Source organism: Leuciscus leuciscus (genome assembly GCF_965113295.1).
Source record: "Leuciscus leuciscus genome assembly, chromosome: 16".
Taxonomy (NCBI): domain Eukaryota; kingdom Metazoa; phylum Chordata; class Actinopteri; order Cypriniformes; family Leuciscidae; genus Leuciscus; species Leuciscus leuciscus.
This window is the reverse complement of record NC_138740.1, coordinates 20,348,730-20,373,951: the sequence shown is the minus strand read 5'-3', so window position 1 is coordinate 20,373,951 and position 25,222 is coordinate 20,348,730. Positions and strand designations below refer to the sequence as shown.

The following is a 25,222-nucleotide window of genomic DNA, read 5'->3' as shown; positions in this document are numbered from 1 at the left end:
AATGAAATCTGATGTAATATTTTAATGCGTATTTGGCTTGCTGTCCGGGGGGAGGGCTCCGAGCTCGGAATTCGGCCCGACCCCAGAGTACTCCCCCCTATGAATGTATAGCTCATAGGAATCTATGAGTAGACCCAGCCGAAAGTGAGGTGATGGGGTGGTGGCGGGATGCTGAGAAATTAGTCATGAGACAGGAGGTAAGGGAAGGCTTTATTTATACTGGCTTCTTCTTGTGCTGATTGGATGATTACCTGAACATGCTCCTCCTGAACTTTGTTACATAAAACTTCATTAAATTGTAATATCCTCAAGACAATAAGAACAGGAAAGTAAATAGACAGCTTTTTATAATGTACTTTTTATAATGAAACTCCTCAGTCTCCTTCTCAATCATTGTCAGTTATGCTGGAATAGGAAAACACTGTAAATTGTCAGACACAGCCTCAGTGTAGAATAGAATACACTGCCTGCCTGTTATTTCATAAAAAGCATATTAAATTGCATGTAACGTTCAAACTATACTTTGTTGTTGCACAACCTCAACACTTTGCTTGTTTAATTCTGTCCAATTGTCATCTGAGGCATAATTAGGGGCCGAACACCGAGGTGTGAGTAGCCTCTTGGAATTGCTCTGTTTATTATGATATATTGCATCTTTATCCAGTTTTAAAAAACATTATACCACTCTATTTACAATTTTTTTCTAATTGAAAATGGAAGGTTGAGCACATTGCATTGTCGGATATGAGAAACTGTAGCTCATACAATATGAGAAACTTTCCACTTTCCACTTTCCACAAACTTACCATGGTTTTCCAGAAAAGCAAAGGATTTTTTTTTGTGTGTGTGTGCTTTTGGCAACTGTGACGTCTCAGAATTTTTTTGTGTTTAAGTTATGGTAAGCGAGACATTCATTTCTGAATAACGGTAATCCATATGGGCCTATAATAACTAAAAGTAACATTGCTAAAGTTATTTATTTATTTTAGTTGTTAAGTTACATTTATCTGTTCAAGTATACTGCTGTCCCCCTCAGATTCATTCATTTAAATACACTTGTTTTTGTTTCAGCTATAGACAGCTAAATGACAACAACACAGTTCTCAATGCATCCAAATACAGAAACACTCTGCAAATACTCACAACGCACATACGATTAGGATGTTCAAATAAACAAAAAACTCACCTTTCAGGTCATTGACAACACCACTAACAAGTAGACATTGAACAATAAGCATGTCACAGCCAGGTTGGTCACTTAAAGCATAATTAGGATGGAAACGCCACTTTTAAGATTGACTGTATTTTCGTTTTCGGTCAAATTGCTTTTTGAATGGGAGTGCTAGGGGCACTACTATGATAACATCCAAATCGCTATTTTTAAAACACTAAGAAGGCTCGACACAACATGAAACTTTGCTCGAAGTGTCACCAGGGGCTTTACTTATGAACTCGAGCATTGACTACATTGTTTGTGTACACAGAGTTTACTAAAAAGAAAGGTTTTGAACAACTCACTGTAACTGTTGTTGTCTCCGGCCGCCGGCATTTTGTCAGTCAAAAATAGTCTATCTATAGTCGGGAATACGAAATGGTAATACAGCTTTTACCATTTCTGCAGTACAGTTTTCTGTATGCATAGAATACCTATTACATTTGCCAGAATACTGTATCTCACAACGCAATTTGACAAATAAACCAAATCATCTACAACTTTTCAATCTCCTTCACTCATTATTTGATGAGACTGCATAAAAGTAAGACATTTTTATACTAAATTGGATTGAAATGTAACATAATAATGAAACAATAATAAATTATTGGATATAATGATAATAATGATACGAATAGATCAGTGTTAATGGGGCCAAAAACATACCAAACTTTTTTTTTATGTTTATTTTTCCATAATGTGCTGTTTTAAATGCTATCGAAAATAGCAAGCTGTGTATAGTATGCAGTAAACTAAAAGAAAAAATTGTCAAACCTTCCCGTAGCACACAGTTGGACTTCTCCTATCATTATGATATGAATGAGGGACAATTCATCCCATCACATCTGTCACAACTCACCTGTCATCTTCTGTAAATGAATCACCTGCTACTACAGGCAGGAATCTCTGACAAACATCTAACAAGATGTCATTTCACAGTGTATCTACGTATCATAAGCTTTCAGTTTCATAGTCTGGGCTCCATAAAATCCTTTGTAGTTTGGAATATTTAATTACATTTTTACCTAATGCCCAAAAGAGGGCAGCAAAGAGCTGTAATAATTTGACTGTCATTTGATTTGTGGTTTAAAATCTTGCACAACCTTTAGATAAAGAATCAGAATGATCTTTGATGGAAAGCTCTTGGATTTCCTGTAGTCTCCAGCGCTAGATATTTTGTGCCAACAACAGCATCCTACATGTGTTTGTTTGTCTGGGAATTCTGGTGTCTAATTACGAGAGATCATATCAGAGACTAAAACATGCATGTACTTTACTCAATACTATTTTGTTCTTGATTTTGCTTGTCATTACAAAATTCCTATCAATGTATGTATTGGAAGTGGGAACGTGTATAGTAAAAGCACAGGCCTTAAAATCCAAGACAGTCTGAAATAGAGCAGACATTATAACCTTTAGGGAATACTTCTATTCAGCTTCAGCTTTATCCGTAAAGATTGAAATGTAGAAAGTGTAAGGAACTCGGAGCTCTTTTTGATTGATCCTTGGCAGCCTGCATGTTTCGGGACTCGATGTCATGGAACTTCACTTCTTTCATGGCTCCAATCTGTCAGGGAGAGATAAACTACAAATGGTGCCAGTGTGGGTGGCTGCAGTGTTTTAGGAGCTGCCACTACCATTATAGATTCAAGTGGGTTGCGTTTTAAAAATAGATAGATAGATAGAAAGACAGTAAGAGAGGGAGATTAGAGCTTATGATTATGACTTAATTCAAGTCACATTTATTTGTATAGCATTTTTCACAACAGGCCCTATACATATCGTTTCAAAGCAGCTGTATAGAAAATGCATGTCTACATTACAATTTAGAGTTATCTGTTACCAGAGGAGACTGTGTTCAAGTAATGCACACAATAATCACACAATTAGCTAACAAAATATTAATTTTAGGCAGAAACAGTGAGCTCATTGAAGTACTTATTACAAGTTGTGAACATGTGATTACAAGATATAGAAAATGTAACATTGGTGCATGCTGATTCAGAGTCTGAGTCCTCTCGAGTCGTCTCTTCACAGGTGTTAGGGCATCTAAAGTCTTTAAGAAGGCTGGATCCAAACTGGTTGGCGTACTCTCTATGGGCATCCTGATAAAACAAATGGAATGGAATTAGCGTAGCTTCTGTTCATAACATTTCAAGCAAAGATAATCATATGCATTTGATCTGATATAACTGGAGTACAAGGTTATGAGATGCATTATGTGAATGCTTGGCAAAAGAGATGTGTCTTTAATCTAGATTTAAACAGGGAGAGTCTGAGCCGCGAACATTATCAGGAAAGCTTAGGAGTCAAATGCGAAAATGCTCTCCCTCCTTTAGTGGACTTAGATATCCTAGATACTACCAGAAGTCCAGAGTTTTGTGACCCTTAAAGAGCGTGATGGATTGTAGGGCGATAGAAGATTGGTTAAATAGCTACACAGGACAGGAGCTAAACCATTTAGGGCCTTATAGGTCAGTAGCAATACTTTTTAATTGATGTGGTCCTTAATAATCGATAGGCCCACGGAACTTAATATTGTCTGTCATTTCTTAAACATTTAAGATGGTTAGTTGATTTTCGCAAGTGGCCAAAATCAGTCAACAGACTAACCAGGTCATCTAAGACCAGCAAACCATCTTAGACTGGTTTACAGGGTAGCCTAGTTTTCGTGGTAACCTGAAAATAAGCATTTTTCAGACACTAGCCTAATGCATAAGGTAGACATTGACTAATATTGTGCAAATATGACAAACAGCAGGTGCTAGTGATAATTCTTTAAAAAAAAGTTAGAAAACAAGTTTATGTTTTTGTTTCTTATTTCGAATAGCTGACTTTAATAGTAGTGGACCTAATGCTCTGTAGTAGCCTACACTACAAGAACAAGAGACCCGTTCAGTTTTGTTCCGTCGCGTCACTAGCTTGAAGTACGTGCGTCTTTAACGAGAGGCGTTGCTTTACTAGCCTATATGTTTTTAAAGAAGAGATTTCCGCTTCCTGCTGCTGTTTTAAACGCTCTATTGATCACAACAAGCCGGAGAAGCACTGAACGCAGCAGCAACTGAGTGAAGTGTCCTATATGAATCCACCGCTAAGCGGAGGCGGGAACGTTAAGAGGCTCGTGCCATGAACGTGTCATCATCATCATTCAAAAAGATTGCAGGCACGAGCGAGTGTCTAAACTGAGCGAGTCCAGTGGCAGCACACACAGATCCCGAGACTTCCTTCAGCATGTCGGAGCGCGGAGGTCTTCAGCAGCAGCAGCAGCAGCAGCAGCAGCAGCGAGCGGGAGCTCCGTCTCCACACCTGCAGCATCTCAGGACGGTCACGATTTCTTCGGGTCGCCCGGTTCAGATGAACCTGTTCGCGACATGGGAGATTGACAGCTCCTCTCCCAGCTGTGTGCCCAGGTATGCCGCTTCTCACTTACTAGTAGACACATGCGCTTTTTTGTTGTACAGCAGCAACCGATAGAGCTACTTTGTATCAGAGTAAATGGTTAATCCCGATCACGCTGCTGGAGATCACATGAAACAGTGGTTTCTTACTTTAGACAAGGGGGCTTTCAACCTTCACACACCAGAGACTCTGCAAAGCCGTTTCAACATAGCCAATATGTAGCCTATATTTGTTACTTGTACTTGGCCTATTTTTAAATTACTGTTGAGAAATTCGTTAAGTTCACTTGTAACTGTCATTAGATAATAGTATTTAGTTTAATAGCACTGTAGGCTATATTTAGTCAAGGCTACTCATTCATTAGATACTAGCCTTTTCTCCGAGTGACTATTCCAGTAATGCCTTGTTTTTATAATTTACCAGAAAGAAAGTTGTATTACTCAACGTATATATTAGTAGATAACACTTATTTATATTAAACACTCATTTGTAAGTCACTCTGGATAAGCATCTGCTTAGTGAATAAATGTAAAATGTAATGTATGTTGAATATGAATGCCACAGGAGCTGCAAAATCATTTCAAATTGATTGAAATATCATATACTGTATGCACCCCTAGGGCCCCTGGTTAAAAACCCCTGGCTTTTGACAGTTACTGTAGCTGATACTGATTGCTGATCTTTTTGCATTATGTTCTAACTTTTTCCTGTTACTTACTTCCTGTTACTTTTTCCTGTTACTTTTTTCCTTTTACATAAAAAGTGTACTGAACGTAAGCAGTCCGTTAAAATCAACACGTCCTTGGAGCCGTTAGAGTGAAAATGTCATTCGAGGTGGTTGTGATATGGAAATAAAGAGGAGGGGCTTTGGGATTATTTATGCAGGGAGTCTTGAAAATTGTCCATGAAGATGCAAAAAGGCAGACTGTAAAAGTGGCCAGCAGAGAAGAAAAGCAGAATTGGAGTGACAGACATAGAATAAAGAGTATTACTCAAATATGAAGACATTTTTAAACTAGTCTCTTTCTATGACACTGCCTCCATAATGCTTTCAAAGGCTTTTGAGACTCTTTAGGCATTTAGTTTCTTACTTTGTACTTTCCATTCAAATACGTCAGTACTTCTGAATGTAAACTCTAAATGGATGATGTAGCATATTGTGCCATTAGAATCTTGCAGATGATCACTGAAAGGTGAGATGTGTTTCCGATTCTCCCCTCCTCTCCCAATTTTATTACCTCTGTGCTCTAGAGTTACACTCTAATGCACAGGGACAGACTTGTAAGTGAATTAGACCCGTTCAATATAGTTCACTTTGAAGAGCGGATTGGGCTCAAGCTGCTATTATGTATTAATGTCTTTTCTTGATGTTGCTTTTAGGTAATGCAAGGGCATTGGATGCCATCTGTAGCTTAGAAATAAAAACAGATTGTAAGTGAAGATATATAATTGTATTATACACAAATTTAGTTACTAGATTCAAATATACACAGCTCTGGAAAAAAAATTAAGAGACCATTGGAAAATTTGCAGTTTCTCTGGACTTACTATTTATGTGTTTGTGTTTGAGTAAAGTTAACATTTTAGTTTTATTCTATAAACTACTGTCAACATTTCTTCCAAAATTTTAAGTAAAACCATTGTCATTTAGAGCATTTATTTGCAGAAAATGACAACTGGTCAAAATAACAAAAAAAAAAAGATGCTATATTTTCAGACCTTGAGTAATGCAAACAAGTTTATATTCAATTTTAAGCACACGGTACAAATGTTTTAACTTAGGAAGAGTGTCAGAAATCAATATTTAGTGGAATAACCCTGATTTCCAATCACAGCTTTTATGTGTCTTGGCATGCTCTCTACCAGTCTTTCATATTGTTATTGGGTGACTCCTGGTGCAAAAATTCAAGCAGCTTGGCTTTGTTTGATGGCTTGTGACATTGTGTCCTACCTCTTGATCACATTCCAGAGGTTTTCACTGGGGTTCAGGTCTAGAGTTTGGGTTGGCCTTGACAGGTTCTTGATCTAGTGGTCCTCCATCCATAGCTTTATTGGCCTAGCTGTGTGGCATGGAGCATTGTCCTGCGGGAAAACCAATCTTTTGAGTTGGGGAACATTGTCAGAGCAGAAGGAAGAAAGTTTTCTTCCAGGATAACCTTGTACGTGGCTTGAGTCACGCGTCCTTCACAAAGACGGATCTGCCCGGTTCCAGACAAATTTCACAGTGGGTGCCAGACACGATAGGTTGTAGGCCTCTCTAGGTCTCTCTCTAACCATTAGAGGACCAGAAGAGGAAGGTTATCCTGGAAGAAAAACTTGCTTCCTTTGGCTCTGATGATGTTCCCCAACTCAAAGAGTGGGTTTCCCCACAGCCAGGACAATGCTCCATGCCACACTGCTAGGCAAATAAAGGTGTGTGTGTATACAATATATATACAGTACAGGCCAAAAGTTTGGAAACATTACTATTTTTAATGTTTTTGAAAGAAGTTTCTTCTGCTCATCAAGCCTGCATTTATTTGATAAAAAATACAGAAAAAAACTGTAATATTGTGATATATTATTACAATTTAAAATAATTGGTTTTCAATTTATTATACTTTAAATAATCATTTATTTCTGTGATGCAAAGCTGAATTTTCAGGATCATTACTCCAGTCTATCACATGATCCTTTAGAAATCATTCTAATATGATGATTCATTATCAAAGTTGGAAACAGTTCTGCTGCTTAATATTTTTTCATAACCTGTGATACTTTTTTTAGGATACTTTGATGAAGAAAAAAGAAAAAAAGAAGCAAAAAAAAAAAAAAAAATACACTACTGGTCAGTAATTTGGGGTCAGTCATTTTTTTTCTTTCTTTTTTTGAAATAAATCAATACTTTTATTCAGCAAGGATGTGTTAATTGATAAAAAGTGATAGTAAAGAAGATTTATATTATTAAGATTTTTTTTTTTTGTTGAATAAATCCAGTTCTTTTGAATCTTTTATTCATCAAATATATTAGGCAGCAGAACTGTTTCCAACACTCATAATAAATCAGAATATTAGAATGATTTCTAAAGGATCATGTGATAGACTGGATGTCACATGTGACACTGAAGACTGGAGTAATGATGCTGAAAATTCAGCTTTGCATCACAGGAATAAATTCTTTTTCAAAGTATATTCAAATAGAAAACTATTATTTTAAGTTGTAATAATATTTCACAATATTACAGTTTCTTTCTGTATTTTTGATCAAATAAATGCAGGCTTGATGAGCAGAAGAAACTTCTTTCAAAAACATAAAAAATAGTAATGTTTCCAAATTTTTGGCCTGTACTGTATGTATGTGTGTGTGTGTGTGTGTGTGTGTGTGTGTGTGTGTGTGTGTATATATATATATATATATATATGAATATGAATATGAATGAATAAAAATATATACTATAAAGATAATTATAACTATAAATTGACATTATTGTATTGCAGTATTTTTAATGTTACTTTTATCTTAGTCTTCATATTGGTTTAGATACACATCTATGTAATTCCTTACAATGTTATGACAATGTTCTTCTCCTGTCATTCTGTAAAAATACAACCTGTCGAAGAAACTGAATGAGCCAAGAGCCTGAGTGCTGTGTCACTCTAAGATTTATTACCTGAGTTTAATATCACCAATGCAGTGTTTTTGACTTCAGGCCAAAAACATCTCAGCACACCTTGTGGAGATGTATCAGAGGACAACCCAGTTTTTGGGACATTGCATTCCTTGTCTGTTACAAAATAGAGTTAACTTCAGATGTCCTGTGTCAGGAGGAGTGGAGAAATTAACTTGGAAATGATTTTCATTCCAGCATCCATTATTAGCTGTCCTTAGATCACTAGCAGGATATTGAATCTCCAGTCATGTTTGTTTTCTGTACATGTATTTTATAGATTGATTGTTCATTTTTTTGGCATGAAACTATTTGCCATCATTTACTTGCCCTCATATTAATCCAAATGTGTATATTGTTCGTTTTCTGTGAAGAACTAAAGTAGAATGTTAAGGAATCACATCTTAATTGACCGTTCATAATTACATCAAGCTCAAAAAGGGACAAAAAAGGCTCAAAAGGGTATATTTTTGAGTAAGACAAACAAAGGCACTATGGCAAAAGATCTGTGTGTAAACAAATAAATTCTCCTTTTGTGTTCCACAGAGAAAAAAAAAAGTAAAACATTAGTAAGTTGTCCACAAAACAGCACACGTGTGTGGAACTCCATGAGGGCGAGTAAATATCATTCCCTTTAATTATATGAGGAGGCACATTTCAATTTGTAATTGTGACTGAGAGTGACATATATTAAAAACCATCATGGCACTTCTCACTCACTGCACAAAAGGTCACAATTGCTGTGTAGAATTTTAGGTGAAATGCCAGCCAAAATTGCATCTGGGGTTTGAGGCCAAAATGTCATCTCTGTATGGTAAACTTGATAAACCAGCTTGGGGACAGATTACTCATTCAGCTGCCATAGCAACTTGTCCTCGCAACAACGTGTGCATCTCTCTTGTTTTCTCTTGTAGACTTCTCAGTCTAACTCTTAAAAAATTAGTGATTTTGAAGGAGCTGGACAGGGATCTCACATCGGTGGTCATTGCAGTTAAACTTCAGGTAAAAAAGTGTTTTTTTCTGGTTGGCAAAGAAACTGCTTAATCTATGTTTAGGTAACTAATGATTATAAATATCTCTTTAGGGCTCAAAACGCATTCTGCGGTCAAATGAAATCATGCTATCCTCTGCTGGCCTTACAGAGACTGATCTTCAGCTGACCTTCTCTCTTCAGGTTAGCTTTGTTTGAGTGCATTTTGGATGAGATTAGTACTACATTGACATTTGCAAATTTAATATTATGGGTTTGTTTTGATTAAACGTATTGGAAGTCCTTTAGTGACTCTTCCCTTCTGTTTAAATGAATTGGATTCAATTAGATTAATGTTCATTCTTCAGTGCTTTTTCCCTTCCATATTGGCTTCAGTACCCACACTTTTTGAAGAGAGATGCCAACAAGCTTCAGATTATGCTCCAGAGACGCAAGAGGTACAAGAATCGCACCATACTGGGCTATAAGACCCTCGCACTAGGTCTGATAAATATGGCTGAGGTGAGGAACCGCAAAACCCTACACATCCAGTTTGGCCACATTTTTGTGTGATTCTAGACTGCTTGTTTGAAAGAAGTCTCATATTTAAGCACAGGTTTGAAAAATGCTTCTCAAAAAAATGCCATATAAGACATGGAAGCTGCTGTAGGAGGGCGGAGAGAAATTTCTTACAAATGCATCAGAAATCCACAGGTCATTTTGTATCTGTAATTTAATGCCCAAATAAATGCCAAGACATTTGCATTTGTACTATGATTCAGTACATAACTGACTGTTGAAAGCACATCCACGTCATCTCACATTATTATTATTCATTTCATACCAAGAAGAAGAAAATATTCAAAAAAATCTCGAAATTAAACCAGAATAAAATGTTAAAACGCATATCTGTTTTCAGCACGAAAGCAAGTCAAACAATATGTTGAATATATTTTGCTGCAAACATATCTACATTTGAACAGTGTAATCATTTAGCAGATTTGTTTTGTAGTTTGTTCGCTTGTCTTTAAAGCTACTTCATGGCTTTTGTTCCCCCTCTGTAGGTGATGCAGCACCCTACAGAAGGTGCTCAAGTGTTGTGCTTGCACACGACGGTGAAGGACACACCGGTGCCCGTTGCTGAGATCAGGGTCTATTCTCTGTCCAGTCAGCCCATCGACCCAGAGGGACCAAAGTCCAAGCTATCCGGTGAGTTGCACATGTTGGTCATGTATTTCAAATTGAACAAGCTAATGAGAAATTACAAAAAGAGGTCAAGCCTGCTCTTTTACTTTTGAGAACACTTTCTGTAAGTTCTTTAGCGAGGCCTGCTCTGGTTTAATCACTCGCATGCTTCCCGTTTTCTGCCTTTCAGATCGTTCACCAGACATTGATAATTACTCTGAGGAGGAGGAGGAAAGCTATTCGTCAGAGCAGGACGGCAGTGATGATCCTCTACAGGGGCAGGTGAGGCTTGTGAGGCTTGTGAGATTGATTTTGATGTCCAGCCATCTTGCCTATTTCCGGTTTAGTGAATTACGCTGTGCTCAGAGACTGAAGTGAATCTGAAGTCAGATCACTTAAGAAACGCACTGCATGGTCTTTGTGTCGAAAAAAATATTATCAGATAAGAAGTGTAAGAGCTTATTAATTGGTGTGAAGACCCTCTAGCAAAAGAGAGGAAATATTATATGAGGAGGCACATTTCGATTTGTAATTGTGACTGAGAGTGAGAGTGACATATATTAAATGGAAGCAAAATGGAAGATTAGTATAATATAGTATAATAGATATATACAAAAATTCTGTCATCATTTACTCATCCTTATGTTGTCTCAAACCTGTATGACTATGAAACTGAAAAAAGAAGTTTTGAAAAATGTTCATGCAGCTCTTTTCCATATAACCCATACCAGTTGTTGATTACCAAGAAAATCCATTCATTCTCCAAACCGCTTATCCTTTAAGAAAATTTTTTTTAAAGTGTGTGTGTTTATATACTGTATATATTTATATATATATATGGGCTATTCATTTAATTATTAGTTATGGAAAATAACATGAAGGTCATCTTACATTTCACAGAGTTGATTGATGACGAACATGCAGGGCAACAACTTGCTGCATGATGTAACCCATAGAATGCAGTTAGAATGCCCCTAAAATTCAAGATATTAGGGCAAAAATGCCCCTGTATGAGTTTGTCTCATATTTAAATTAAATCATATGATATCGCTAAGCAGTATCACGCGAGTGATGCTTTTGTCCCGAATAGCACGAGTGTAAATGTGATATTGATTTCATACAACAGTTCAATAAATAAGAAATTAATTATTGTGTTATATTTTTGACAATATTGTCTGTTTTTGATAAGATTTGCCAACTAATATATTACCTATAAAGCCAGCACAGAACTGTTGTTCATCTCTGAACAACACAGCGTTTCTGAATGAATCTGCTTTTTGAGCTAATTGAATGAATGAATGATTCAATGACTTATTCATTTAGACTTTTACTGCCACCTACTGGCAGTTTAAGTTTCTTATTTAGAGTATCATTTCATTCAATTTTTAAAAAAAATATTTTGGCAATAGTTTGTAGCCTAAAAGTTTGTGTAATTAATTCTATATTGAATCAAATAAAATATTTCTTTCTAAAGCTACTTTTAGTAATGTCTATTTGATGCTTTTCTCATTTAACACAATAATGACTTTAAAGTATTTTTATTTAGATGTATTAATTGCCACATAATGTAATTAAGGAAATTATTTCTTAAATTTTTTTTATCACTTGACAGTCCAAAAAAAAAAAAGTTTCTATGAACTGTTATTGTATTCAAATAAGGTTTTTGAGGTGGTTTTAAAGCTTGATTTGTCCCTTTTGGGCAGTACCTCTACGACGACGAGGATGAACTGAGGAAAAAGAAACCTCGTCGTAAACTCCCCTCCACAGCCTCCATCACCAGAGCTAACGTAAGTGACGTAAGTGATCTGTCCAGAATTATAAAACAAACCTCAGAGAACCAGACCAGCTTTCTCTGTTTCCATGTTGACTCAGGCTTTGTCAGGCTGAACAACTGCTCATTTCTCCCTGGGGCAACTGATGTTCTTTAGATGTAGCAGTGATTGCAATAGGAGCTGCTGCAATTCTTGCAATCACATGGAAACTCTTGGGATGGGGCTTCTGAGCACATTAACGTGATATCTGCTTCCTCCTCTCAGATGCTTTCAGAAGTCTGTTTTGTGTTCCTGCGTGCTTCGTCTTCTAGCTGACAAGCCTTCGCCAGTGCTCTGTGCTTGTTGTGACAGCTTTTTTTCCCTTCTCTACTTGCTGCTATTTTTGTTCCCTGCTGTTGCTCAACCAGATTCGTGTTTAATTTGTGTCTGTTTGCTATTGTTGCTTATGACTCCCCCGCTTTCTGTCTAACAAGGTGTTTGTGTTTTAAATCCAGCAACCCAACATCAAACAGAAGCTTATGGCATTGGTGAAATGGTTCAAAGTGTCTGATGAGGTAATTGCATCCTGTCTCTAAATTCACACGCTTTTTTGGTGAAGGTCTTTTCGCTTCTGTTTCCGCCCAGGTTTTCCTTTAGAAATTGATTTGGTCATTTAGAACAGTACAAATCTTCATTAATGAGCAGTTAGGGGTGCATCTATATAAAAATTCTTTCAGATACAGATAAGCTGGTCATTATTTTCATGTAATGTTTAATAATCAATAAATAATAATACATTTATCTAAAAAATAAATAAATCATTTAAAAAAAGTAAAGTTTTTTTAAGTGTTATTTGTGTTTTTAAAGAGTACCATTTAAGTTTATCAGATGATGATAAAGGTATTCTAAATATGGTAATTGAGCAGACCCAATAAATATCCTATATCAGGCGATAAAAAAAATTGAATGTCGTCCGATAACCGATATGGTACCTATTTATCGTTCATCTCTATCAGTAATCGATGGGTAATATTATGAATGTAGGTGGGGTTCGGTTTGGATCATGTGTCCCAAGAGCAGATCCGGGATGTGGAAGAGGACCTGGATGAGCTCTATGACAGTCTTGAAATGTACAACCCCAGTGACAGCGGCCCAGACATGGAGGAGACGGACAGTATCATCAGCACCCCCAAACCCCAACTCCGGTACATCATTCACTGGCTAATATTTACTATTATGGCACCCACTTTCAGATATCGATTTAATAATTTTGCTTTGCATTAAATGGATTTATACAATAGAGATAGCCAATAAATATAGTGTTGTTTTTGCAAAAGATTCTGGTATATATTGTATATGAGAAGAAGCATGTACACGCAGCATATTCCACTCAAATGTAGAAATAAACTGACAAAAAAAAGGAGCTTTTTCAGCCACATACTGAGTGGGCAAACTGCCTACATCTCAGCTTTCTTATTCTGACCCTGGGTTTTTGTGTGTGTGTGTGTGTATTTTAGGCCATTTTTTGAAGGCATGTCACAGTCCAGCTCTCAGACGGAGTTTGGCAGCTTGAATAGTAGGTGCAGCCGCAGCAAAGACAAGCTGAGTCCTGTGAGTGACCTTCAGAGAGAGAGGACCTTATTTTAGCACTGCGATTGAACTTTACTATGATTTGCCTTATTATGGTGCTTGCCCACTACAGCGGTAAAACTCTGCTTAGTGTCGCTTATAATGCCTCTGCTCTAGGGGATGTCTGTAGCGAGTGTGTTTAATCTGGGGGTTTTTTTTCAACAGGGCAATATAATCATCAGAGATTCACACGATTACATTTGGAAATTGGCTAGCTTTGATTCCAAATGCCCCAAGTAAAGATATCCTGTCAATTTTGTAAACGTTTGAAAACCCAGCCAGTAAAATTGCAATGAAAGCTTTCAAACTGCAATATTTAACATACATGTAACAATTGCAAAGTGTACAATGTAATTTTTTTTTTTTAAATGTATGCACTAAATCCACCATAAACTCAGGCACAAACTGCATATTTTTAAACGCTCAAGACAACCGTTACAACCTGAACCACACAGCGATTGGCTGCTGCCTGCATTTTTCCCTTGATATTTGCATAAAGTGGAGAACTGCCTAACCTTTTGACAGTCACGCCCACTCTCAACGCTTTCTCCGGTCCGCTTTCAATCCCACAATGCACCGCGTGAGCGTGAAGCTCAACTTCCATAGGAATGAATTGAAAACACTCTGCTCCGCTCACTCCTAAACAGTGGGCACGCACCATTACTGCTTTTTACTGCTATTTTGGCAATTACTTTTAATCAACTGACTATGGTCACATTAACTATATGAAAGTGTCTGAATACCTTTTATCTTAATTTTTTTTAAACATGTTTTCCTTTTGTGAAATATTTAGCTGTTCTTTTTTCAATATACATGTCACTCGCTCAAATTTGTTGTCTAGTGTAATGACATTCATACAGTTTTAACTGTCTGTATACATTTTGGTGCCACTGTACGTCTCATTTCTTTTCAATTCTCTCTCTTTCCCTCGCCCATTCTTTCTCCTGAAGAGGAGCGAGCAGACTATATGTGGTAAAATCCAGCGTTCCCCCAGTGCGCAGCTGGATGAGGCTTTCTCAGAAATGGACACGCTGGTGAGCCTGGTTGCACCTCTTTATATGCCCCCTTCTCACTTTCTACTCCTCGCATTCAGTTTGTAGTGAATCCACTTTTGTCCTCTGTGAGCCTGTGAACTAGTATTTATTGAGAAGCTTATGCTATAGGAACTCAATGAAGTGGAGGTTATAGCGGACGGGACCCCTAGCATCACTTTATCAGTGGCGGAGAGGCCCCGGACCCCACAGAGGAGCAATAGCACTAACATGCCATCTCCTAGGTTGGTATTTCACATAAAACCTGTATTTAAAGTGATGGTCCACCCAAAAATGAAAAAGTTGATACCCAAAACGAATCGGTTCCCATTGACTTTCCATTTGTATTTTTTTTTTGTCTATACAATGGAAAAGGAACCAAAACTGTTCAGTTACCAACATTCTTCAAAATAGCTTATTTTGTGTTTCACAGAAGAAAGAAATTCAAACAGGTTTGGAACAAGACAAAGGTATGTAAATGAAAACAATTTTTATTTTTGTGTGGACTATCCCTTTAAGGGCTGTTCGCTATGAAGCATCAAATGATAGAAATGTGTCAGCCGATAGAGATTTTTCCATGCTAATTTGTGATAAGTTATGTAATCTTTTGGTTTTATTCCATCATGTACCAACCAAAAAAAAGAAAGAAAATAATCATTTGAGATGGAGTAGCTTATATAAACTAAAATAATGATTGCCCTTAATATATAAACAAGTACTTGCCTTTCTTGCTAAATTAACTGCATTGTTAAATGTACTGTTACGGCATGATATAAAATGACTCATACCATGAAATTGTGTGTAATACTGCCCACTCCTAATGTATTCTATGCACAGACTATGTACATAGTTCCTTGTTCATTTAGACTTTTGTGCACATATTGAGAAAAAAATGGAGTGGATAGTAAATAAATAAAAGCAGCTGTGACATTATCTCCAGGCTGGATGGCAATCATACACCTAAACAGCGGCGAGGGACCCCTATGAAAGAGAGACAGCTGTCCAAACCGCTCAGTGAACGCACCAACAGCTCAGACAGTGAGAGATCACCCGAGCTCAGCCTCACCCCTCAGGTAACAACACACACACACACACACACACACACACACACACACACACACACACACACACACACACACACACACACACACACACACACACACACACACACACACACACACACACACACACACACACACACACACACACACACACACACACACACACACACACACAGCTAGCACTTACAGCACTTAGCCAAGAACAGCTGCCTCACTTTTCTTAAGTTGCTCTGACTGAAGTTCAGTGGAATCAATAAACCCCCAAGGGCTATTTGCTCAGGAAATTGTGTGTTTGTGTGGATGTGAGAGGGCAAAGCAGAGAATATGGTGATGCATTTGGGCCGTTCATGAGGATTAGTGAGAGGGGGAAGTGGGTGTGTTGCTAGAGGAGAGAGAAAGAGAGAGAGAGAGTGGGCGATAATTCTCCTTATGTAACTCTGTACACATGATTCAACACCTAGTTCATATGGCGGTTCACTTTTGTGCAGAGGTGTCAAAACATACTCAAAGGCCATTGTGATGAAGTGCCATTTTTAATTCTGCCTACACCATACATTCCACTTAATCATGTATTTTTGCTGCTGACCATCTCTGCTGCTTTTTATCTAATGTTTGTGAGAAAACATGCGGTTCGTGAGACCAAAATAGCTGTTTCTGAGTCACCCACAATACGAGAGCTCTTAAAGGTGAAGTGTTTATTTTTTTCTATGTAATTTTTCAAAGTACTTTCTCTTATCCCAGTTTAATGTCCAGAGATGATTGTAAGCATGCTATTCCTAAATTGATTTCCTGCAATGTGTAGGTTCAACATGTCAACTGAGGGGGAGGTTGGGGAAGGGGGGAAGGGGGAGGTGGGGGGGCTTTATGGATTGGGTACATTCATTTCACGCATTTGTGATTGCTTTTGAATGCGTGCTCACTTTTCACTTTTGCGATTTTGCTCGCATTCAGCGGTACGGTACGGTAGGGGAGGGGAGGGGAGGGGAGGGGAGGGGAGGGGAGGGGAGGGGAGGGGGGTGTTACAGTAACTAGTTTGGCTCCGGACCTGGACTGTCTGTTTGATAAACAGTGGAAGACACAAGCTGTTGGGTGTGTTTTAGCGCTGGCACAAGATGTTAGTATATCTGGCCCTATGAATGTTATTTCTACAGTAACGGTAGTATTTATCTGATACAAAAACAATCTCAGGATCTCAATTAGAATAACATTTAAACTTGAACAGATACATTCATTTCAAAAACATTTCTTCTGAACAGTAGTTTCAAACGTTCAGCATTTATTTGATTAAAATGTAACCGTAAAAACAGCAATATTGTGAAATACTGTTTTCTATTTTAATCTATTGTAAAATGTAATTTATTCCTGTGATGCAAAGCTGAATTGTCAGCATCATTACTCCAGTCTTCAGTGTCACATGATCCTTCAGAAATAATTCTAATATGATGATTTGCTGCTCAAGAAACATTTCTTATTATTATTATTGGCAATGTTAAAAACAGTTGTGCTGTATAATATTTTTGTGGAATCCACAATTCCATTCGATTCTTTGATGAATCGAATGTTAAAAAGAACACAATTTGTCTGAAATAGGAATCTTTTGTAACGATGTGAAAGTATTTACTGTCATTTGATCAGTTGAATGCGTCCTTGCTGAATTAAAGTATTTATTTTTATTTTTAAAAGTGACCCCAAACTTTTGAACAGTGGTGCATTTACATTGAATAAAACTAATAAAATAAGTAAAACATTAAATAACTGAGGCAAAAACTATGATAATTAGCAGTAAAATATGCCTTGCAATAATGAACCAAATGAGTCAACGAATCGTTTATTTGCGTTCATAAACTGTTCAAAAGAACAAATTCAATAAAATTAAATTAACAAAGCAGCTTATCTGCTGTCACTCTTCTGTGAAGGTAGTTAAGTTAGTAGCGTCACTATGATGTTAAATACTCTCTAACACCAGAAATGAAACACTGCACCTTAAAATGCTAGTCTGAGAAAATGTTTTCAGTCACACTTCTCTTTGCAGATGCCGAGGAAGATAGTATATGACCAGCTCAACCAGATTCTGCTGTCTGACAGCACCCTTCCTGACAGCCTTATCTTGGTGAACGGTAGCGATTGGCAAGGACACGTAAATACCATTCCACTTCACTTCCTGTGTGCCTGTGTCTGACCTCCCTGCACACAACTTAGCCATTCTCTTGTGTTCAGTTGATAACTGCTTTAATCTGAACCTCTGTGAATATGTTTCATCAGTGTATCAGTGCATATTGATGTTTTTATCCATTTTGAAGTAGAGAAATATGACTGTGTGTGTCTGCAGTATGTGGCTGAGCTGCTGCAGGGCCAGAAGCTGCCGGTGGTCTGCACCTGCTCAGGATCAGAAATCCAGGCCGTCCTTTCCGCCCTGCTCACACGCATTCAGAAATTGTGAGTGTAAATGGTGGAGTCAGCGAGAATAAACACAAATGTGAAACGACATGGTGATATGTTGGATCTCATGATGTTAATATTCATGGTTGTCAATGTGAATCACATAGTTGATCAAAGATTTTAGCATACAAACAGCATGTGCTTCTACCAGTTCCTGTTTCTGCTGTGTGGTGCATATTGTTCCTTCTTTAATTTCACAGCTGCAACTGTAACTCCATCATGCCCAAACCGGTGAAGGTTGTGGCGGTTGGAGGTCAGAGCTATTTAGGAGCCGTCTTGAGATTCTTTGTCTCTCAGCTCGCCAACAAGATGTCTGACTGGCTCAGCCACATGAAGTTCCTTGTGGTGCCTTTAGGTGCATATAGATAACCTCTAAACACAATGATATTTCACATAAAAACTGCAAAAGCTTTCCAAAAAAAACATGGGAGTTAAAAAAAGTTCAGGCTGTATCATGTGTCTCCACAGGCTCTCACCCCGTGGCCAAACACCTGGGTTCTCTGGACAATCGCTACAGTTCTTCCTTCCTGGACAGCTCATGGAGAGAGTTTTTCAGCCGCCCAGAGCCTCCCCAGAATGGTAAGTAATGCATTTGTTTAACCCCAGTACGGTTCATGTTTAATCTCGGAGTGCAATGCCCCATTTCTCTTTTCTGTGCACATTGAGATGTATTATATTGACGATTGTTCATAGGATTTGTTCTTGTATCTCTTCAGCTTCTTCCTCTGCTGACTTCGTGGATGTGACTGGACGCATTCTACAATACATTAACGGATCTGCAGTTACTCATCAGCTCCCCATTGCTGAGGCCATGCTGACCTGCAAACAAAAGATGTGAGTGAGATGATTTCTATCATTTCAGATATTTTGTATTATATTTTATTTGATGTTTTTTTGTTTTTTTTTTACTGTTTTAGGCAAGATGAAGATTCCTACCAAAATTTTGTTCCTTTTGTGGGTGTGAGTACATTTTTAGTTAATGTTACACTACCATTTAAAAGTTTTTGGTCGGTACAATTTTTTCTAAAGAAGTCTCACCAAGGTCTCAGAATTCTTTGATTTATAGAAAGTTCAAAAGAACAACATTTACTGTTGTAACATTATAAATGTATTTACTGTCACTTTTGATAAATTTAATGCAAATTAAAAGTATGAATTTCTTTAAAAATACTTTTTAACACTAGTGTTTTAATTTCTATGATATGATTCCTTTTTTCTTGCAACAGTTGGTTAAGGTAGAGCGATTGGTAGAGCGTAGCCCAGGATCTTCAGGTTTGTCTAATTTTCTGTCCACAAAAATTCACCAGTAATATTGTATTACCATTAGGGTTGGGAACAAAGAACCAGACAGTGCAACCAGTGTAGTTTGATTCCTCAACAAGTGACTTAAAAACATACATTGGAACCAGTGTGGTCTGACTCCCAAATGAAGGATTCTGAGTTGGTTCTTTTTACTAAACATGCAACTCACCACTAAAGTTAAAGGTGCACATTTTTTAGTTTTAGCAATAGTATTGATAGAACAAATGAATTTAATCACATTTTTGCTGTTTAATGTATAGTTAAACCTTTATTAGATTAGCCAGTTATTAATAGCAGCAAGCATTTATATTCACTTATATATCACTTAGCAAAGAAATTGCATTTGTCCCATTATTGTAGTTTTTTCTCCAAATGTTTATGACTCATTGTAGGTGGAGATTGTGAGGAAGGTTTGGCTTTGAGCTTGGCAGTTCCCTCGACGTCTCCACCTGCTCATGTATCTCCCACTGGGATGATGAAAGATTCTGCAACGCCTCCTCCATCACCCTCACTAAGCGGACTGGCTGCTCTAGGGTTTGTGTACACTATTGAACAGAAATCTGCACCGCTTTGCTGTTTCTCACATCGCTATGGCTTACATCTGTTAAAAATGCTAGCCTGGGAAATCTGGTCAAACTGATTCTGTAATCTAGGAGCCCCAACATGTCTCATGGCGTGGATGCGATTGGGCTGCAGGTGGATTACTGGGTGTCTGCCGGGGTTGAGAAGCGCAAAGACGGAGAGCAGAGAGACAATAAGAAGACTTTGAGGTGTGCGTTCAGATCCTTGCAGGTTAGCCGACTGCCCGGTTTCGGCAACATAGAGCTCCAGCCTGGCTCTAACACCATGTCCATGACTGTGGTGACCAAGGAGAAGAACAAGAAAGGTGAGATTGTTCACTGAATTTACAGAAAATGCACATTTGTCCTTTTGCTAAAGATCCCTTTGTTTTCATGACTCTACAGTGTTTTTCATCCCTGCAAATTCATTTGACATTTCTGCTCTCTCTCGCCCTCGGCTCTCTTTCTTTCTTTTTTTTGCAGTGCTACTATTGTTGATAGTCTCCGTATGTATCCATATCCACACATATTTACTAATTTTGTCTGTCTTCAGTCCCAACCATCTTCCTAGGGAAGAAGCCAAAAGAGAGAGACACAGAGTCAAAGAGTCAGATCATTGAAGGCATCACCAGACTCATCTGCTCTGCCAAGAATCAACAAACCAGTCTAAGAGGTACTTGCCAACAGAACGCAAATTAATTGAGCAGTTTTTATCGCCTGTTTACTTTTGTAATAACCCAGCAAACATTGGTCCGATGGCAATGTCATGGCCCTGGCCAAAAATAGTCGCTGTAGGACGGCATAAATCGGTAAAAATATGTAACACAGAACAGATAATGTCAAAGATGTCCATTTAACTTCTATTTTGGAACTATTTTTCAACCATGAAGGGACGTGTCAGTGGGACGTCTTTTCAACGGTCATAAAACGTCCAAATGTTTGCGGGGAATGTGTCTAAGACCGCATTTACTTTATATGGTTCAAGTCACCAATTTTTTTTCCTCCCATGTGGCACAGATTAGATATGAAACATGAACGTGTAAGCAAGAAAAAAAGCACATGGATTCCGATATTCTCAGATCGGTTTCAGGCCTCATTCATATGTGGACATAAATCTGATATGAATCGGATACATGTCGATGAATCTGCCATGTAACTGGACAGATCATATATTCCCTTGTAAATGCGAGTTGTACGTCATTGAAAGAGTGGTGATGACATCAACTCAGGTGGACACCAACTGCGATCACATGACTCTTTTCAGTGCCCAGGCTGCAACAAGGGCTCCCCTTTTTTTTCTCTGCCGTATGAGACCAATGTTTTGCTGACCTTTAAAGATGGTCAGAATGCAAAAGCTCGTAGTATCATTTTGTCTGCGTCTATTGCAAATCGCACCATTTTTACTTCCTTCTCGGCCTAAGCTTTTCCGGGTCAGTACATCTACCTTTTTTCAATTTTAGCTGGTTGTCAAAGAAATCAGAATTGGGCTAAAAACCTGCAGTGTAAATGCAGCCTTAAAGATTTAGATACGTTAGATACCAATTACGTGAATAAAAGATTACTAGTATCTAAGGATTTAACCAAATATTCCAAATTTATGGGGTCAGTGGTAAGTTTAAGAAGCTGTCATTGGAAAAACCCATTGTTATATGACCACTAATCTGAACATTAATGTCTATTGATTGAGAAGTTCAATAAAAAAATGTACCTTCATGAATTTTAGAATGTCTTCGTATTTGTTTTGTCTACGCGATCAATGTCACACATTTGCTTATTTTAACAGTGACCTATAATAATGCAGAATCTTAAATATTTCATATTCATTTTGTTTTAAATGACAAAATTCAGGTTTAAATTCGCTTTTAAATGTCTCAGACATTTGGACCCTCTGTATGTTAATGCACTTTACTCACGAGATGGACGTGTTTCAGTGTCTGTAGATGGGATGGAGTGGAATGATGTGAAGTTCTTCCAGCTGGCGTCTCAGTGGCCCACTCATGTGAAGTACATTCCTGTGGGGCTGTTTGGGTACAACAAACCATCTTCCTAGTGACCTCTGGCTTGGGAAATAACATGGTAAAGTTTGCTGACCCTGCTTGTTTTAGCCTTCAGATGGAATAGAGGGCTAATTGTTCACGAGTGGTCATGCTTTCCTGTACACGAGAGATACTTGAGCCATAGTGGGAGCTCTTGAAATTCTCATCGTTGATCAGTGGGTTGATTTGATCTTGTTTTGACCTATAGAGGGCCAGAGCAGACAGAAAAAGACTTGAGGATGGATCATCAGTGGGTTGAGATATTATTTATGAACCTTTTCTATCAGTGTTTTGTCTGCTGTGCGATTCATGACGCAATAATATCCCAATATTGTATTGAGTTTATATTTAAATGGTACTTGATGTTAGTGATTTAAAGTCCTCAGATTTATTATTTGTACCTTTTATTGTACAACTTTAATGTGATTAGTGCTAATTCACCTGACTGAATCTGACATCCAAAGCTTCTCAACCTTTAAGATACTTTATTTTTGTCTATGTATGAAATATTCTACTGTATAAAATATATATTTGCTGCTTATGTAATTTTATCTATATGTATGTAGTAATCAAAGCATGTATGTATATGTGCTTACATCAGGTTTTGTCTAAGCTGCTATTGTCACCTAATCCATTCCACTGTGGTTTCTGAGTTTAATCTCTTTGTTGCTATTAATTTATTAATCTGCTAACATTACTAAAGGTAATCACTGGCATTTGTTATGCCATCCACAACAAATACGATTATTTGTGATAAGGGTAAACATAATATGGTCTATTTTGTACATTCTAAGTGACCTGAGACCACGTTTGAAAATTGTGAACCATTATTGCCTTTCTAAATCTGTCGTTCACAACCTACAGTTGTTAGTTTGCATGATGCAGTATATTGATCAGTATGATTGCTGTACACGTGGTTATTTTGATAACACACTCTACATGTGAAAAGTCAGTATTGTATATTTTGGTCTATAAAGCTTGGTATTTTGACATTTGCAATTAACTGCAGAAGTAATAAATCTATTGTAACTGCAATCTCTCTGTTTCAGTTTACTTTCAGTTAGAATGTTTGAATGCTGAAAATGTTGTGTTTGTAAGAAGGGGGCTCATAAAGTTCATCATTTAAAAAAGTGTAATATAGATTAATTACAAATTGTAGTCAGTTACTGATTCCAAATTACATGACAAAAATTGTAGTTCATAAAATTGTCATTTTAGGTTATGTATTCTGATTACTTTTAAGATTACTTTTGACCTTTTTTTCACATTGATTTTTATAGGATAATCTTGTAGCACAGTGAAAATTAAAAACACAAAGAGAAACAAGATATATTCTGTTCTTTGGTATCAACAACATGAAGTACATTACGACAGGGTTTCCCAGACTGGAGTTTATGATAAACGGCAGGGAGTTTGTGAGAACCGTGAACTTTTATTGTTATTATTATTGATTTAATTTGATTACTGACCTAACTTATTAACTTGAAATATAAGGGCTTACTTTAATTAAATGTATTAGGGCAAAGAGATTCAGCTGACATCTGCATTGCATGTAAATATGAAATTACATGAATTTGTAAATTTGGATGTGTCTGAAAGACAAAAACAGTCCAAAGACAGAAATACAAGGTTAATTCTGAGATGATTTAAATCCAGTGGTCAAATGCTCACTGATAGTCACATGACTAATAGTGGCTGGTCTGTGTGTGCAATTCCACAAACCTGGAAGACTTGAAAGGAACATTTTAAATTTAAGTAGTATCAATGAATTATGAATAATTTACTGCCATTGTGAGAATAACATGCAATAAATAGAAAATAACTATAGTTTGATAAGTATTTTCAAATATAATATAATCTTATTACAAGTAATTAATTTTTATATTCTGATTACGTAATCTTACGTGTAATCAGTTACTACACTCACTAATGTATATAGTATAGTGCTGGGTAGTAACTGATACGCTATATAGAGATTTATAGTGTTAGAAAAAATTATATATTTTAAATAACATTCTGAAAAACTCACACAAATAATAAACAGCACAACTATTTTCAACATTAAATCAGCATATTTGAATGATATCTGAAGGATTATGTGACACTGAAAACTGGAGTAATGATGCTGAAAGTTTAGCATTGACAACACAGGACTATACTGTATATATATATTTTTTGTTTAAATTCTATTCATATTTCAGAATATTACTGTATTTTCTTTACCAAATACAGTGAGGAAAATAAGTATTTGAACACCCTGCTATTTTGCAAGTTCTCCCACTTAGAAATCATGGAGGGGTCTGAAATGATCATCGTAGGTGCATGTCCACTGTGAGAGACATAATCTAAAAAAAAAAAATCCAGAAATCACAATATATGATTTTTTAACTATTTATTTGTATGATACAGCTGCAAATAAGTATTTGAACACCTGTCTATCAGCTAGATTTCTGACCCTCAAAGACCTGTTAGTCTGCCTTTAAAATGTCCACCTCCACTCCATTTATTATCCTAAATTAGATGCACCTGTTTGAGGTCGTTAGCTGCATAAAGACACCTGTCCACCCCATACAATCAGTAAGAATCCAACTACTAACATGGCCAAGACCAAAGAGCTGTCCAAAGACACTAGAGACAAAATTGTACACCTCCACAAGGCTGGAAAGGGCTACGGGGAAATTGCCAAGCAGCTTGGTGAAAAAAGGTCCACTGTTGGAGCAATCATTAGAAAATGGAAGAAGCTAAACATGACTGTCAATCTCCCTCGGACTGGGGCTCCATGCAAGATCTCACCTCGTGGGGTCTCAATGATCCTAAGAAAGGTGAGAAATCAGCCCAGAACTACACGGGGGGAGCTGGTCAATGACCTGAAAAGAGCTGGGACCACCGTTTCCAAGGTTACTGTTGGTAATACACTAAGACGTCATGGTTTGAAATCATGCATGGCACGGAAGGTTCCCCTGCTTAAACCAGCACATGTCAAGGCCCGTCTTAAGTTT

At 37.3% G+C, this 25,222-nt stretch overlaps 1 protein-coding gene across 7 annotated transcripts; it reads left to right on the top strand.

Annotated features, from left to right (window-relative positions):
* Positions 1–3,919: 3,919 nt before the first annotated feature.
* pacs1a (phosphofurin acidic cluster sorting protein 1a) lies at positions 3,920–23,258 on the top strand. 7 transcript variants are annotated; one of them, XM_082141015.1, is made up of 24 exons: positions 3,920–4,623; positions 9,174–9,261; positions 9,344–9,433; positions 9,626–9,751; positions 10,294–10,438; positions 10,605–10,696; positions 12,118–12,210; positions 12,681–12,740; positions 13,210–13,370; positions 13,683–13,776; positions 14,745–14,828; positions 14,958–15,070; positions 15,748–15,898; positions 17,919–18,023; positions 18,216–18,322; positions 18,526–18,680; positions 18,794–18,904; positions 19,042–19,159; positions 19,243–19,285; positions 19,552–19,597; positions 20,020–20,161; positions 20,281–20,513; positions 20,741–20,860; positions 22,119–23,258. In XM_082141015.1, exons 1-24 carry the CDS (start codon positions 4,445–4,447, stop codon positions 22,235–22,237), a joined length of 2,775 nt encoding a protein of 924 aa, XP_081997141.1. In that variant the 5' UTR covers positions 3,920–4,444; the 3' UTR covers positions 22,238–23,258. The 7 variants fall into 7 exon arrangements, with proteins under 7 accessions (XP_081997141.1, XP_081997145.1, XP_081997142.1 ...); XM_082141016.1 differs by having other exon boundaries at positions 3,921–4,623; positions 12,118–12,201; XM_082141017.1 differs by having other exon boundaries at positions 3,923–4,623; positions 15,766–15,898.
* The last annotated feature ends 1,964 nt before the right edge of the window (positions 23,259–25,222 follow it).

Bases quoted from the DNA above. Each gene is read 5' to 3' on its own strand.
- pacs1a (XM_082141015.1), top strand. From the start codon at position 4,445: ATGTCGGAGCGCGGAGGTCTTCAGCAGCAGCAGCAGCAGCAGCAGCAG. The intron at 12,211-12,680 runs GTAAGTGATCTG...TTTTAAATCCAG, and splicing joins CCAGAGCTAACGTAAGTGAC to CAACCCAACATCAAACAGAA. The intron at 20,514-20,740 runs GTGAGATTGTTC...GTCTGTCTTCAG, and splicing joins CAAGGAGAAGAACAAGAAAG to TCCCAACCATCTTCCTAGGG.